Source organism: Curcuma longa, chromosome 1 (assembly GCF_044706935.1).
Source record: "Curcuma longa cultivar G26 ecotype Majalengka, Jawa Barat chromosome 1, ITB_CL_G26_1.1, whole genome shotgun sequence".
Taxonomy (NCBI): domain Eukaryota; kingdom Viridiplantae; phylum Streptophyta; class Magnoliopsida; order Zingiberales; family Zingiberaceae; genus Curcuma; species Curcuma longa.
In genome coordinates, this window is record NC_133861.1 from 19,225,013 (window position 1) to 19,239,019 (window position 14,007).

The 14,007-nt window shown below is 37.3% G+C and overlaps 2 protein-coding genes across 2 annotated transcripts; both read right to left on the bottom strand.

Moving 5' to 3' along the window:
- Positions 1-493: 493 nt before the first annotated feature.
- LOC141834738 (ras-related protein Rab7-like) lies at positions 494-3,157 on the bottom strand. Its single transcript, XM_074722084.1, has 5 exons — positions 3,059-3,157; positions 2,704-2,803; positions 972-1,118; positions 786-866; positions 494-641 (listed from the first exon to the last, which is right to left on the bottom strand). Exons 1-5 carry the CDS (start codon positions 3,109-3,111, stop codon positions 624-626), a joined length of 399 nt encoding a protein of 132 aa, XP_074578185.1. The 5' UTR covers positions 3,112-3,157; the 3' UTR covers positions 494-623.
- Positions 3,158-12,320: 9,163 nt separating this feature from the next.
- On the bottom strand, positions 12,321-13,803 carry LOC141830769 (dehydration-responsive element-binding protein 3-like). The gene has a single exon (XM_074718198.1). The coding sequence runs from the start codon at positions 13,277-13,279 to the stop codon at positions 12,578-12,580; it is 702 nt and encodes a 233-aa protein (XP_074574299.1). The 5' UTR covers positions 13,280-13,803; the 3' UTR covers positions 12,321-12,577.
- Positions 13,804-14,007: the final 204 nt, after the last annotated feature.

Below are 14,007 nucleotides of genomic sequence, written 5' to 3' on the forward strand. Positions count from 1 at the left end.
TTTCACCCCAGAATTTGCTTGATTTTTTCAAAATGCCTTCTCAAAATGTTTTTGAGAAATTTATTTTATTTAATGGAATAATAGTGTGACTGGAATTATTTAAGGTTATGTTAGAAACCAAAGCATGTATGCGGAACTCTGCCTATGTCACGCATCCTCCTGCCTCTCCTTCGTCTTTCGTTCATCGAAATCTAGCCCCTTTTTTTTCTGCAATTCTTGCTATGTCAACACGATATTCTTGTGCCGATCCTAAACGTCTGAGTTGTAAATCTTTCTGCATGTTTCACATCGAACACTTTGAGACTAATCTCGTGTTGATAATTCTTGTACTTCAGATCAAACGCGGACATCATTTTTTCATGCCTTCAATATGTCCGAGTCATTTGTAAATTGTTGTCGATGTTCAATCCCTCTGACTTTTGTGAATTGCCATTGATTTAATTGAAATAATATCGTCATTTGGTCAATCTCACAACACGAATAAAATTCCTGTATGCAGGCATGTAGGTCTCTGTAGATTAGCAAATCCCCTTGGGAAAAGAATTACTTCACACTGAATGTTGGCAGAAGATTTCTGTCATTTCTGGCAAATCCCCTTGTGAAGAATTACTTCACACTGAATCTTAAGATCTCCAACATTTCTGTCATAAGAACCCATTATGGTTCAATAAATCTCATTTACTTGTTTTGTTTGTTTAGATAGACATATAAACTCAAAGCGAGATTTCACTATTGTGATAAATTTTGATTCTCTGTGTTATAAGGAAAAGGAGGGAACATCTTACCACACGGCTGTTGCCACCATCAATATCAATCTTGTTGCCCAAGACTATGAAAGGGAAGTTCTCAGGGTCTGATGGACTAGCCTGAAAATGAGAAAACCACATAGATGCAACGTAACAAAATGTTCAGTGCAGTCCCCTTTTATCTCATTGCAAATCGAACAACAAGAAGGGTCAAGCATCATTCACCTGAACAAGAAATTCCTCGCGCCAATTATTCAAGTTATCAAATGATTTAATTACATTAACATCATAGACAAGAACACAACAATCAGCTCCACGATAGAAAGCCACGCCGAGGCTCTGAAACCTTTCCTGTCCTGCTGTGTCCCATATCTGAAGAATTAAAAACAGCTAGTGAGCTCATAGAAACTACTTTTAGTCCATAGCTTATAGAAATTACTTGAATATGAACAATCAACAATTAAGAAAAAACTCCTCATGAATTCTACACATTTGCCACTAACAACAACATTGCTTTTTCGATACACATATGATACTCCCTCAACTAGTGCGCATGCACACACAAACAACAAAAAGAAGGCAAAAAAGAAAAGAATATATAAGCTCAAACTTTCAATGTTTTCACATGTTATAATACAATAATGAGGCTTTATAAAATTCTAATATTTACTTTTCCAGGTTGTGCTTAGAATGTGCTCTCTTGAATCATAAATATTGAACCAAAAGCAAGAACATTCTCCTGCTAATCGAGTTCCTGTGGGTTACAATTCTCTGTAATATAGTTACAGAACCATTGCCCCCACGGGCGGGGTCAGCTGGTCAGGACATGGGTGCTTGCAGCATGAGGTGGGCGGTTCGAGGGCTCATGGTTGCATTTGCGATAACATCAATCTGTGCCATGTTTCCAAATCCCTCGGCCACCATGCCCTGGTCAGTCCCGCATTCACCGTGATTTACCTCTCCACAGATGGTCGGGGGGCCGATCGTGTGGGGCCGCTAGGTTGGCGGATTCCAACCTCTTGCAGCATAGTTACAGAACCATTGCCTTCACATATGTTTCCTATGTCAGAAACTGCAATAGATTAGGAAAATTATCAAACCATATCAATATATCCAATGTGACACCATAAAGTCAGAAACACTTTTTAACCAAGTTTGATGTAATTTGTAATGGAACTAGCACTGGTTATCCTCTATTGTAAGGAATGTAAGGCATTCTAGGTATGTTGCCTAAACTACTATTTCTCTTCTAGATTTCATTCATCAATAAAAAGTTTTGAGCAGAGTGTCCCTATTTGCCCAAAGAGAATAAATATTCAAAATTTCATTCAACACAAGTTACGTAACAATAAAAAAAAACCCCATCATTTACTATAGGAAAATAGGCGGCAAGGTTCAAGGATCTTGCAAAGAAATCACTAATACATTGTAAAATTGATCAGAAATCAGCATAATATGCTGCCATAGAGTTTATATATAATCAAATAAACCAGTAGCATATCCAGACAGTCCAAAATACTTGAAACTTATGGTTTGACATAAGTTATAACATGCCACTATTCCCACAGTTCCTAATTATTTGATCTCATTGATATGGAGCATTCCAATCATAAGTAGAGAAAAAGGTAATAAACAGAAGCTCATTTTCATGTTTGCTCATCTAAAATTTGGAGGAAAATCATGAATAGACGCAGAGTTTAGGTAAGTAACTAAATAACTTGGAAGATATAGATTATGACTAAAAACCACAGCATCAACCGCCGGATAAACACACAACTAATCAAGTAAATGATGACCTTTCCTTTTTTTATCTTTTTTATACAGACATGACATCAAAAGAAGTCACAATCAAAATAAATTTCACAGAAACGTATTTGTCATGATAGTACATTTGTATTATTCATAGGAGAGAAACAATATAAAAGAATAAAAAAAGACACATTGTAAGATTGTTAACCTGTAAGGTGAACAATCTGTCATCGATCTGGACTTCCTTGGTCAAAAAATCGGCTCCAATGGTGGCTTTATACTGATTTCTGAACTTCTGGTTCGCATATCTAACAATTACCAACCAAAACCAAGCTTCGAATCAGAAATAGATAATTCCATGCACCAAAAAATAAACCTTTGATCAAAAATTAAGATAAAAAAAAACGCTAAAGCGATAAGCGGAACGCTTTGAGCGTGCTGATTCATCAGAGATGTCTTCCCAACCCTAACAAGACAATTAAAGATCAAAAAGCATTCTACGCAATGACAGGACACAAAAATAATGAATCTTTTTCCTCGTAAGAAGTGGATGCACAGCTCACCCGCTGTCGCCTAGGATGATAACTTTGAGAAGCATACGCCGCCGGGAAGCCATGGACCGGAGGTCGGAGAAGTCGAGAATGAGGAGAAATCTTCTGGCTGTCACGAGATCAAACCCTATGATATTGCGGAAATCAACAGCGAATGGGCCGGATAACTAATTGGCAAATGTCTAAAGGTACTTATAAAGCACAAGCCAAATGTTCACCCATGTAATAACTGGGGTTCGTTCATCTACTGTTACCCAAAATTCTACCATCATTGCCATTTGAGAATAAAGATTTTACCACAGTCTTACACACTACCCCGTGGATCCCACTTATTTCGTGCAATTAGAGGGCAGGTAACCTGACATCAGTTCGTTTTCGTTCCAGTTCTACGCTGTTCGTTGCATATTTCAAATTTACGGTAGTTAACTAGCCACAAATTGATAATTGATTCGAACTGTATTTTTCTAATTTTAAGAAGTATTGTGGGCAAATTATAACCACAGTAACAACCAAGTTCGCTATTTTAGTGCACTAAAGCAAAAATAAATGACGTTGACATTATTTAATTCATTTTTTTTTGGTAATGATATTTTAAAATTAGTTATAAAGGAGAAGAAACCACTCCAGGCAAGGCAAGAGAAGTTGAAGTAATTAGTGGAGCTCCATCATGCCATTAGAGTTTCCTCGTTCCCTCTTTTTGATTTCTCTTTGCTTTATGCAGCAACAGCAAGCATAGAGACTGACAATGACCAATCACTTTGCAGTGTTCCTCTCTGGCAGTGGCAGCAGCAGCAGCAGCAGCCCTTTAGTGAGCAACGCTTCTCAGCAGCAGCAGACCCTTGTCAGCAATCGGCTTCTTCCTGTGCGAGCTGCGCCAAGTGTACATGTTTTCTCCTGCGAGCAACACCCTTGCTTCCATACGGCATCAGGAAGCTTCAATTTGTCTAGTGTTACTTTTACAACTAAATCACTCAAATTGTTGAACCAAGCATCAGATGCCAGTTCGATCTAAACTACTTAGTATTATACAATCACTGTATCTTCTCATAGTTATCAAGCTCAGATATATTGGTGGATGAAAACCAAATCACAACACTATGGGAATACAAAGTGTAACAATCTCGAGTAGAGTAAGCTAAGAAACAAGAATTCAGAAAAGTTCCAAAATTGCATTAAAACTACAACAACTCGAGCATAATTAAATAAAGATCAAAATGGAAAACAGAAGCATTTCAACCTTTTTCAGATTCGTACCAGAAAAGCTTGTAGGAAGAGGAGGCATCCAAGGAGTGGATGAGATAGGTAATAAGCTATTCCTTGATCAATTGATACTCCTGCACAAGTTTATCAGAGAAGTATATAAGAGAAAAACAGTGGTCGTTTGCAATATTTTAGGCTTTCGGAAGTCAATTTTGATTTAGGAGAGTGATAAAAATAACAACAGGGGTTTATGTGGACAATTAAACAAGAGATCAGAAGTTTTTACTTTTCTCACAGAAAAGTACTACTAGTGGAGAAAAAAGATTGATTTTCTCAAAAACAGAGTTTAATTTTGATGTTTAAGGCAACAATTCTAAATAATTTGATGCATTCTTCGAAAAATTAGATTTTTGAGTGAACATAACAATATTTTCTACGAAACGGAAAACACCATCATCAGCTGCAGAATGATTAAAAACGTGAATTCCAGAAAATTTCCCTTGAAAATCTTTTACTTCTCGGAGAACTTGCACCATCTTCCACGCGAGGCGTCGCAATGATCATTAATTATACAGGAAAAATAGAACTTTGTGCATAAAACAATGAAGCACATCGGTTCAAAAACACGAAACCTAAACCAACAAGCATTTAATTCACTCGATCAAGATCTCAAGTCAAGAGGAAAAGACAGTCACTAAGGGGGGAAGAGACGAGATATACGGAAGCAAGACTCGCCATCGCTGGTGGGGCGGGCGGCGCAACCTGGGCCCGACAACATGATGGCCAAACGGACGCCGTCAGACCGAGAGGAAACCGAGCCATCATCTCCTTCCTATTTATCTCTCCGATTCAACACCTCCACCACCACAGCACGAAACCCTAACGCGGTGGAAGGCGGCCGATCGCGTACTCTTTCCATCGCTTCTTTTTTTCGGTTCGCCGCGACTGCGAGTCGGAAGAATTGCACGGAGACATTTTTTAATATATTAATATATTAAAAAATATATTAATATATAGAGAAGCCACGAGAGAATGTTGGTAAATATTAACAACAAAAAAAAAAAACTGTTTGTCACTATGCATCAATTTGTGACGGAAATCTGCACGTTTAATTTTAAAATTAAGATTAAATTCAAATCATATATTGAATAGGTGATTATAATGACTTAAATTTAATCTTTTATTTTTCGAACAGTCCAAATTCCCATTCGATCCCAACTGAAATATTAATATATTCCATCAAATTAACGACTCTATTATATTAAGATTCAAGAGGCTTCTATGCTGTCTGATGAGGGAATAACCTAATCATGCATATTTTCTCTCAAGTCAACATATTTTCTCTCAAGTCAACTTTAATCTGCTTCTTTCTCACTTTCATGGGCCAACAAACTGTTGCTGAATAATACTGCAGAGCCATGAACTACTGCTGGTTGATGCCATTGTCGCTGCTTCCATGGATGTATTTTGTAAGCCATGTCGTGCTGAAGACACATGAAATACCATTTGCTTCTTTTTGGAAATTATTTTAATGAGCGGTAGGTCTTGGAAATATATTTTTTTGGTTGGAAAAATGGTGATCTTCGATGTCCATCTCGTGAAAAGGCAAGAAAAAAAAGAATCTCCTTTTGCAGTTGATCTCGACGTGAGAGCAATGTTGCTGGAACTCAAAGCAACTCGATTGGGTTATCCTGGTCATATTCATTTTCTTGATAAGATTATGCAACTCGGATAAGGTCGTTCCATCTTCTCTTGCAAATTAAATACCAATGCTCTGGTAGAATCGTCAGATCCTAGTTAAAGACAGAAGAGAAAGAGTAAGAACAGCAGCAACTGAATACGAGAGAGCAAGATAAGAGGGAGAAGAGAGAATGTCGTGGCAAACATACGTCGGCGCCCATCTTCTGTGCGACATCAATGGCCAGCAACTCAAGGTCGCCGCCATCCTCGGCCACGACGGCAGCGTCTGGGCCCAGAGCGCCCGCCTTCCCCGAGGTTTCGTCTCATCCCCTGCATCTTTTTTTTTTTTTTCCTTTCTAGTTTTCATCGATCTCATGGACGGAAGGGCATGTAGAGGATCAGATCCCTGCTTCCTTTGTTGCGGTCTGTTTTACAAATGTGTATGTTTGGTTATAAGGATTGTTTTAAGCTTAACTTCCTTGTTTGATGCAAGAGGTCTCAACAGTTTGCTGCTAAGGCTGGAACTTTGGTTCCGTTGGCGATTTCGCTTATTTGAGAGAGCCTGTTGGTGTTGCATATTGGAAGTTAGAGCTATGAGGTTTTGAGATGTATTTGTTAGTCACTTTCGGGGGGAATGGATCGTTAAATTTGCTAATTGTGGGACCAGATAAGTCCGCTAAAACTTCATTGCTTTTCGGGGGGAAGGGCGCTGGTGAAGAAGGCTAAGCCAGTTTGTGAGAGAGACCAGGAGAAGACTTGCCGCTTGCATGATCTGAGAGCGAGATACTGCAGGGGTGAGTGGGAGTTGCAGTAACGGTGCACCATCAGGCTGAGGTCGTCAATTGATGGTGAAGCTGCTGATGGCACTGGAGAACAGGCATGAGTTACAGGATAAACACAACAAATTAACAAGTGAAGAAGCATGAGATGAACCGAGTGAAGCAGTCACGGAATGAGAGTGAGTCATAGAAAACTACACTACTGAGATCGCATAGGGGAGAAGATGAGGAACCGGAGGTTATTTGTTTGCCAATGGTGAAAGAGACTTGACGAGGTGAGATTAGATGAGCTTCTCTTCACTCTTCACTCTTCACTCTTCGCTGCCACTAGTTGCTGCTTCCAACAAATTGATTGTTTATGCCTTTTTTCTCACTATTCTTAATTAGGAAAGTTGTGCATCAAGGAATAAGTGAGATTCGTTTAGCTGGTCCTTTCCCCCTTTGTTTTTCAGTCTATCAGTTCTGTATAAATCATACACTAACTCACGAAACATATGTTCAACTTGCAGAGCATTTCTCTGATCCTTTTTCTCTTTGCCTCTTAAAACAGTTCAAACCTGAAGAGATTTCTGCAATCATGGCTGACTTTGATGAGCCTGGATTTCTTGCACCAACTGAATTATGTCTTGGTGGGGCAAAGTACATGGTCATCCATAGCGAGTCAGGTGCTGTCATTCGAGGGAAAAAGGTTAGTGGTGAAAGCACATATACGATAAATGAGCAACCTATGTCTGTGATTCACAGACTTAATTAGGTTTATGCTTACTCTTATTGGCTGTATATATACAATTGGAAAAGCATGATGCATCATTCAGTTGTCAAGTTTGCTTGCTTTATGAGACCTTCAAGTTAATTGTTAGTAGCGGTGAATCAATAACTAGTGATTGTTCAGTTCAAGGAGTCCTGGTTCTGTTGGTGTTATAATCTGGAAACTCAGCTTTGATTTGTGAGTGCATTTTCAGGGTACTGGTGCCATCACAATTAAGACAAGCGTTCTTGCTCTAATCATTGGCATATATGATGAGCCGATGACGGGTGGCCAGTGCGACATGGTGGTCGAAAGGCTTGGTGATTATCTTTATGATCAGGGTTTTTGAATGGGGCCGGGTATTGATGCGTCAGGACTTACCTTGGCATATATTTGCTTTGATTGGTGTGATGGGTTTGCAATATTCTTCCTTGCATTGCCTTTGATGCAATGAACAACCAGCTTCAAGTCATGTTGCTCATTCCTTGATAGTCTTCTTGGATTCCATCTGTTCGACGGATCTTATCATTAGACTTTCATCAGCTTCAATCTCCATCTGTATTATATATATGCAATGATAAGTGCGTCATCTGCATATAATTATGCATGACATTCATTTATTTATACTTATCTCATTTAAATTGCATGTCTATTATATCTATATATTTTTTATTCTGGCCTCAAGACTTAGTTGCATTTCTAGAGCTGATTACTTAAAAGCTGTGTTGTGCCGATGAAAATATGTACAAGTAATGCTAGTTAATTCAGTTGCCAACTAACCAGCCTTTGCTAATCAAGCTTCCTATTCTTGGATAAGAGACCTCCATAGTTTGTAAATTGTGTAGCTTAATTATTATGCTTCTGAGATCTATAGATCCATATATGTGCTTGTTCATTAAAAAAAATAATAATCGTAGTTGATGTGCTATGGAATAGCAATAATCATAAGTTTCAAACTTTTGGAATCAATTTGTTTTGCCTTTTAATTATCTGCAGTGTTTGTGTCTGTAATCGAGCCAACCTCCACTCACACATAAAAATAGGAGTATTTTAATATATATATTATTTTAACCTTCTGGCCTTTCGCTCCTTTTCCTTGTGTGTCTTTTCCAGTTTGTGGAGGGTCACCAATCAAACATGCTAATTAGGTTAGATTCTGTATGACGTGATTTACTTTTGATATCAGACATAATCAGATTCGATTAAGTCACGGACAACTCGACTTATTTCAAACCCCCTACATTCAACTTATTTCAACTACCACCCAAAGATTTTAATCCTTTTTCTTTTTCTTTTTTTTTAAAGGTACTTTTGTGCATTTTAAAATTTACGGATCCAATTTTGACAAAAATATTTAAATATCCGTTACCCGCGCCGAGCGACCTAGCTTAGATCCGCGCCCGATGCCCGGCCCATATGCGTCTAAGTCGCACTGGGCGAGACTGGTGGATGCGTTCGGAGGAAGCTTCGGTAGCACGAGTGGAAGTTTGACTGGCGGATTAGTGTACCATTAGATGCGCGTACACGTGTATGGCGGCGGAGTTGCCGACAGTCGCCATCATATCTACATTCCCCGACAGCAATAACTTTGCATCCGACAACAACGGCTCCATGAGGTCACTACCTCCTCCATGCGCGCCCATTCCCCTGCTTTCTGAAAGAGCCACGCCACTCACTGCCATCCAACTCTTAATCCTCTTCCAATGAAAATCCAACCATAAAATTAAATTGCATCGGATCCAAACAACTTGCAATTTTGTATGTCACTTTTTGCAATTTTCGTGTTTGAAAATGGCGCAGCATCGGTCAACTTAATTGATGGAACAGACCATCTATCACTAGATTGAGGGAATTGACCGTTTCTACGGTCTTAATAAAATTAAAAGCTTTTATTCAAATAAATTATATTAAGTTTTTGATTAATTGTTAAATTTTAGCACATATTTTATAGGTTTTAATGAAATTCATTATTTTTTATTTTTAACAAATTTATTATGTACTTTTAAAAATAATAAATTTATCATATAGTAAAAGCGTAATAAATCAGTTATCCAGATAAATTTATATTAATAATTCATTAATTATGATATGCTAATTAAGGCATGACATGATCAATGACGTTAATAAAAAGATGATTAGACATATAGATGCTTTATGAGTTAATTAATTTTTAATACTTGTTTTGGTAGATTGTTTTTATATTCTTATATAGTATGTAGATATATTAATTATTTTAAAAATGTGATAAACTTATTAAAGTTGCAGTGATAAATTAATGATTTTAAAAGTATCGGATATATAGATTGTATACGATAAATTTAACAAATAATAAATAAGCTGGTTATTTAAATAACTTCTCAAATAATCATGGATAATAAAATATATTTAAATTATAAATTACAAAACTAAAATATAAGTTAGAAAAAAATACATAAGAGGTTTAAAACTATCTATATCAAATAATAAAGTTATGAATGCGATTTTTATTAAATCATATTTTTTTAATTAACATGAGTTTCAACAGTTTGTTGGATTAAAAAAAAATGTCAAGTTCATTCTTTTCCAGAGCCCATTTTTTAATATTATATTTAAATCAACGACAGTGGTCGAATCATTCGTGCAAAATCTCTAGGATATCTTTAGAGGGACCCATTTCTCCCTCTCAATTGATTTGGAATATTTAGTGGATATTAATGGCTCCGATTAAAGGCCGTTAGGAGAGACTTAATTTCTAACCTACAGGTCATGCTTACAACTCAACAGCACTAATTATTGTCAGCGGTCCTCAACACTATAGTTTGCTTGTTCTATAAAAAAAATAGTATATTTTCTCATCTCGTGGATTAGAACAGATCTAATTCTCAATATATAAATCATTATATGAATTTTTTTTGTTATAAATGAATTACTGACACTACTATCTCTGCCATTGTTTACTCCCATAAGTACTTTTGAGTCATGTGGATTGTATTTTTTTCTTTCTTTTTGACAGTATAAATTACAGAAGAACAAACAAAAAATTCATTAAACATCAATTACACATATATCATTAGTGGGGTAAATTAATTTCAAAATTATAATTATATGTTGTAAAGATCAACAATCCTCTCCACATACTGATAATTAACTCCTCGCTTTTTTTGTCTTCTAAATTTTGTAAGTTTGATTATGAGTAGGTGCATTTTGTAATAGATTTATAAAACCCATAATAGTCTAGTGACGTGGATGAATAGCGTAATCTGTATTATTTCCCGTAATCGGTTCAATCTGAAAATCATTATATTATTGAACATCAGGTCGTTTTGATAAGTACGTAGATCCTTTTCATATTATCACCCTTGAATACAGAACATCCTTTCGCTATTCATTTATTATATTTCTCTCACCGAATTGATATGAACTTGTTTTTATTCTTTGAGAAAGGAACTAATTATGAAAATTGAAAAGACTATTTATTTTGATTTTTTTTCCTCCTGTTCACCAACAATCTTTGACGTATCAATTTCCACAACACGTGGCAAAAATAAAACACATATTTATATTTGAATACATGTTGTATACGGCAAGTTGCACATGTTTCTATCACATTTCTCTATCCATTTGTATATTTATTGCTCGGTATGCAAACGAGAGCCGGCATTTTGTGGGATCCAAATGACTATAATTTGTAAGCTCGTATAAGTGAACCCCAAATAAATCAATATTTACAATTTTTTACTAATAAAGATAAAATATTATAATGAGCATTTCGTTTTTTATAAATTTTTAAATATAGATTAGTGGAGAAGGATCTCTTTGCGTAGAAATATTCCAATGAATGAATTAATTTCTACATAAATCTTAAACACTAAATCATCTATGTACTATCAAATTTTATTATAGATATTATAAAATACTATATTAAACGTTTTTTAATAAAAAATACATATTTTAAAAATAAAAACATTCTTTCACATGAGACATGGGAAAAAAAAATGCCAGCCGCAATAGTCGCTAATTATAGGCTAAAAAGAGAATTCTTTTATATTAGAATAGTCCGTTTGGTTACTGTTGGACCATCTTGGTGGTGGGTGAGATGGAATTAATTTTAGCACCAACATGAAAACAAAAAATGAAATAAAAAAAACTCAAGAAATTTTTTTCTTTTTTTATCACTGTGTCGACTTCTTTTTCCTTTTTTTTAAAATAATAATTAATTATTTGCCACTGAGGCTGGGCAATCGCCAGTGAGTCATCGCTGTTCTGATGGCAATTTTTTGATTATATTATGGCCATTGAAAAGGACGCCATTGTTTTAATTCGTACAATCACAATGTTTAAAATAATTTAACTTTATTGTTTGTGATTCAAATAGAAGATTTTCTTCACATTTATAAAAATATATATATAATTTACTGGATAATATTTTAATCTTACCAAAAAAAGTGTTTTTTAATTCTTATTATACATTCTCCATTTGTGTTGTCATGTATTTACATTTTTCAACGGGTTTGTCGTAATATTTTTGTTTGATTTTTTTTATGAATAAAATTATTTTGGTCTAAATTACATAATTATTTACCTTTCTATTTTAGTAATATTTAAATAACTTGTGATGATCAAAAATGATTTTATACTCGACTAATGTGTTTCAATGGGGAAAAAATCTGAAGTATATAGATACAATGACGAGAGTTGTGTTTTGATAAATTAAAAGAAAAACATTTTCTTTTTTTTCCAATTTTCGACGGATAAAACAAAAAGGAAAAAAAGGTTCTTCGTTTAGATTTTTTATAGTAATTAGAAATTTAAAAAATGTTAACTTCACAATTTCCTTGGGGAAACAATCTGAAGAAAAGGAGTTCTTCAGATTTATACAAAAAAAAAAAAGAGTCCTTAGTTTAATTCTTCAATAAATTTCTATAGTACTTAAATTCTTCTCCACAACTTCCCCAAAATATATATTGTCACCTGATTTTGTTGCAAAGAAATTATTTTAAAAAGTAATTGGGACTAGAAAGAAGAAAAAACAAAAATTTATCTACATAGAAGAAACGAAAATAAAATTAAAAGCAAAGAAAAAGGAGCCCAAATGGAAAATTTTGAAAGGCGTAAGGAGGAAGAAGAGTCGATGATGATAAATATTTATTTCCATGGAAGAGCTTCGAAGCTGGTCGGAGGAAAAGTATCGGCCGGGGTCCACGAAAGATCCGCGGTCTCCGTCCACGGGAGCCACCACCCCCACGAGTCGAAGAGGAATTCGCTGCCGGAATCGGCCGAGTCGAGGATGCGGAACCCTTCGCCCAGCGGTGGCAGCTCGACGATCTGGCCCAGGTCGTCGCAGTCTGCCGGTAACTCCACTCCGGCGCTGGCGCCGGCGCCGGGATCCATCGCAGCGGCCTTGGCGGCCGCGGCCTGGACGTCGCGAGGGGAGAGCGTGGCGGGGCGGGGGAGCAAGCCGGCGAGCTCCGGGAAGTTGAGCACCGCGGCGGCGCCCTTGACGCTCAGGGCGGCCGCGTCGTGAGCCCGCGCCGCCATCTCCGGAGTTGGGAACGTGCCCAGCCAGATTCGCGACTTCTTGCGCGGCTCACGGATCTCCGACACCCACTTCCCCCAGTTCCGCATCCGGACGCCGCGGTACACCGGGTGGTCGCTCTGGCGGCGCCGCCGTTTCGTGGCGGGCCTGGCGGCGCCGGCACCTTCGCCACCGCCCTTGCTCGACAGAGGCGGGGAGGAAGAGGAGGACGCAGGGGAGTGGGAAGACATGGAATTGGCGCTCCTTTCCGCCTCCGTAGAGTTTGGAGGCTCCACCATTAATGCCAAAAGGCTCTCTTTTTGGTTATCCATCTCACTGTCTCCTTCTGGCGCTATTGAAGCCAAAAAAAAGCTATCTTTTTGATGAAATTTCTAAGCTCCTCTCCATGCGAATTGGACACAAAACACTGAATCAGGGAAGGTAATAACACAGAGACTCTTCATCAAGCATGGCAAACAGCTGATCACCAGCCTCGTCAAGCAGCATAAATCATTGTAAAAAGAAAGAAAGAAGAAGAAGAGAACAATTTCAGAAGCTTCAAGGCGAACCGAACGATAGAAGCATCAAACTGCTATAAAGTTGCAAGATTTACCAGCGATAACATACGACAGCACGATTTTGAGTTCGTGAAAACAGAGACATCGAAAGGGAGATTGAGCTGGAGGAGATGGAATGGAGTAGAGAGGAAGATAAGATATAAAGGCTACAAAGCGACCTTCTGCTACGATTTCAAATGACAATGGCCCACGTCTGTCTCTGATTAAACAATAATTACGAGCTCTTTCACTTGTGGTTCTCCCCCCTTCACCCTCCTTTAATATCTCTTCTCTCTGTTGCTGCCTTTGCACTGAGATAGATGAATTCTATCGCCATGGTTGTCGTTTATATATATGGGAAGGAGACGGACCATTTAGCCAGGTCAGACAGGTTGAGCTCCTTTCCTTTTGTGCATCTAGTTAGTAATTTGGATGTGGGCCCGGTAGCCGATATGATGCTGATTTGCATGGTCATTTCGATTCTCGTGACTTGTTTGCGCTTT

Coding starts and splice junctions, on each gene's coding strand:
- LOC141834738 (XM_074722084.1), bottom strand. CDS start 3,111: ATGGCTTCCCGGCGGCGTATGCTTCTCAAAGTTATCATCCTAGGCGAC. Junction 2,804..3,058: donor ATCATCCTAGGCGACAGCGG/GTGAGCTGTGCA, acceptor GGTAATTGTTAG/ATATGCGAACCAGAAGTTCA. Junction 867..971: donor GCGAGGAATTTCTTGTTCAG/GTGAATGATGCT, acceptor TCTCATTTTCAG/GCTAGTCCATCAGACCCTGA.
- LOC141830769 (XM_074718198.1), bottom strand. CDS start 13,279: ATGGATAACCAAAAAGAGAGCCTTTTGGCATTAATGGTGGAGCCTCCA.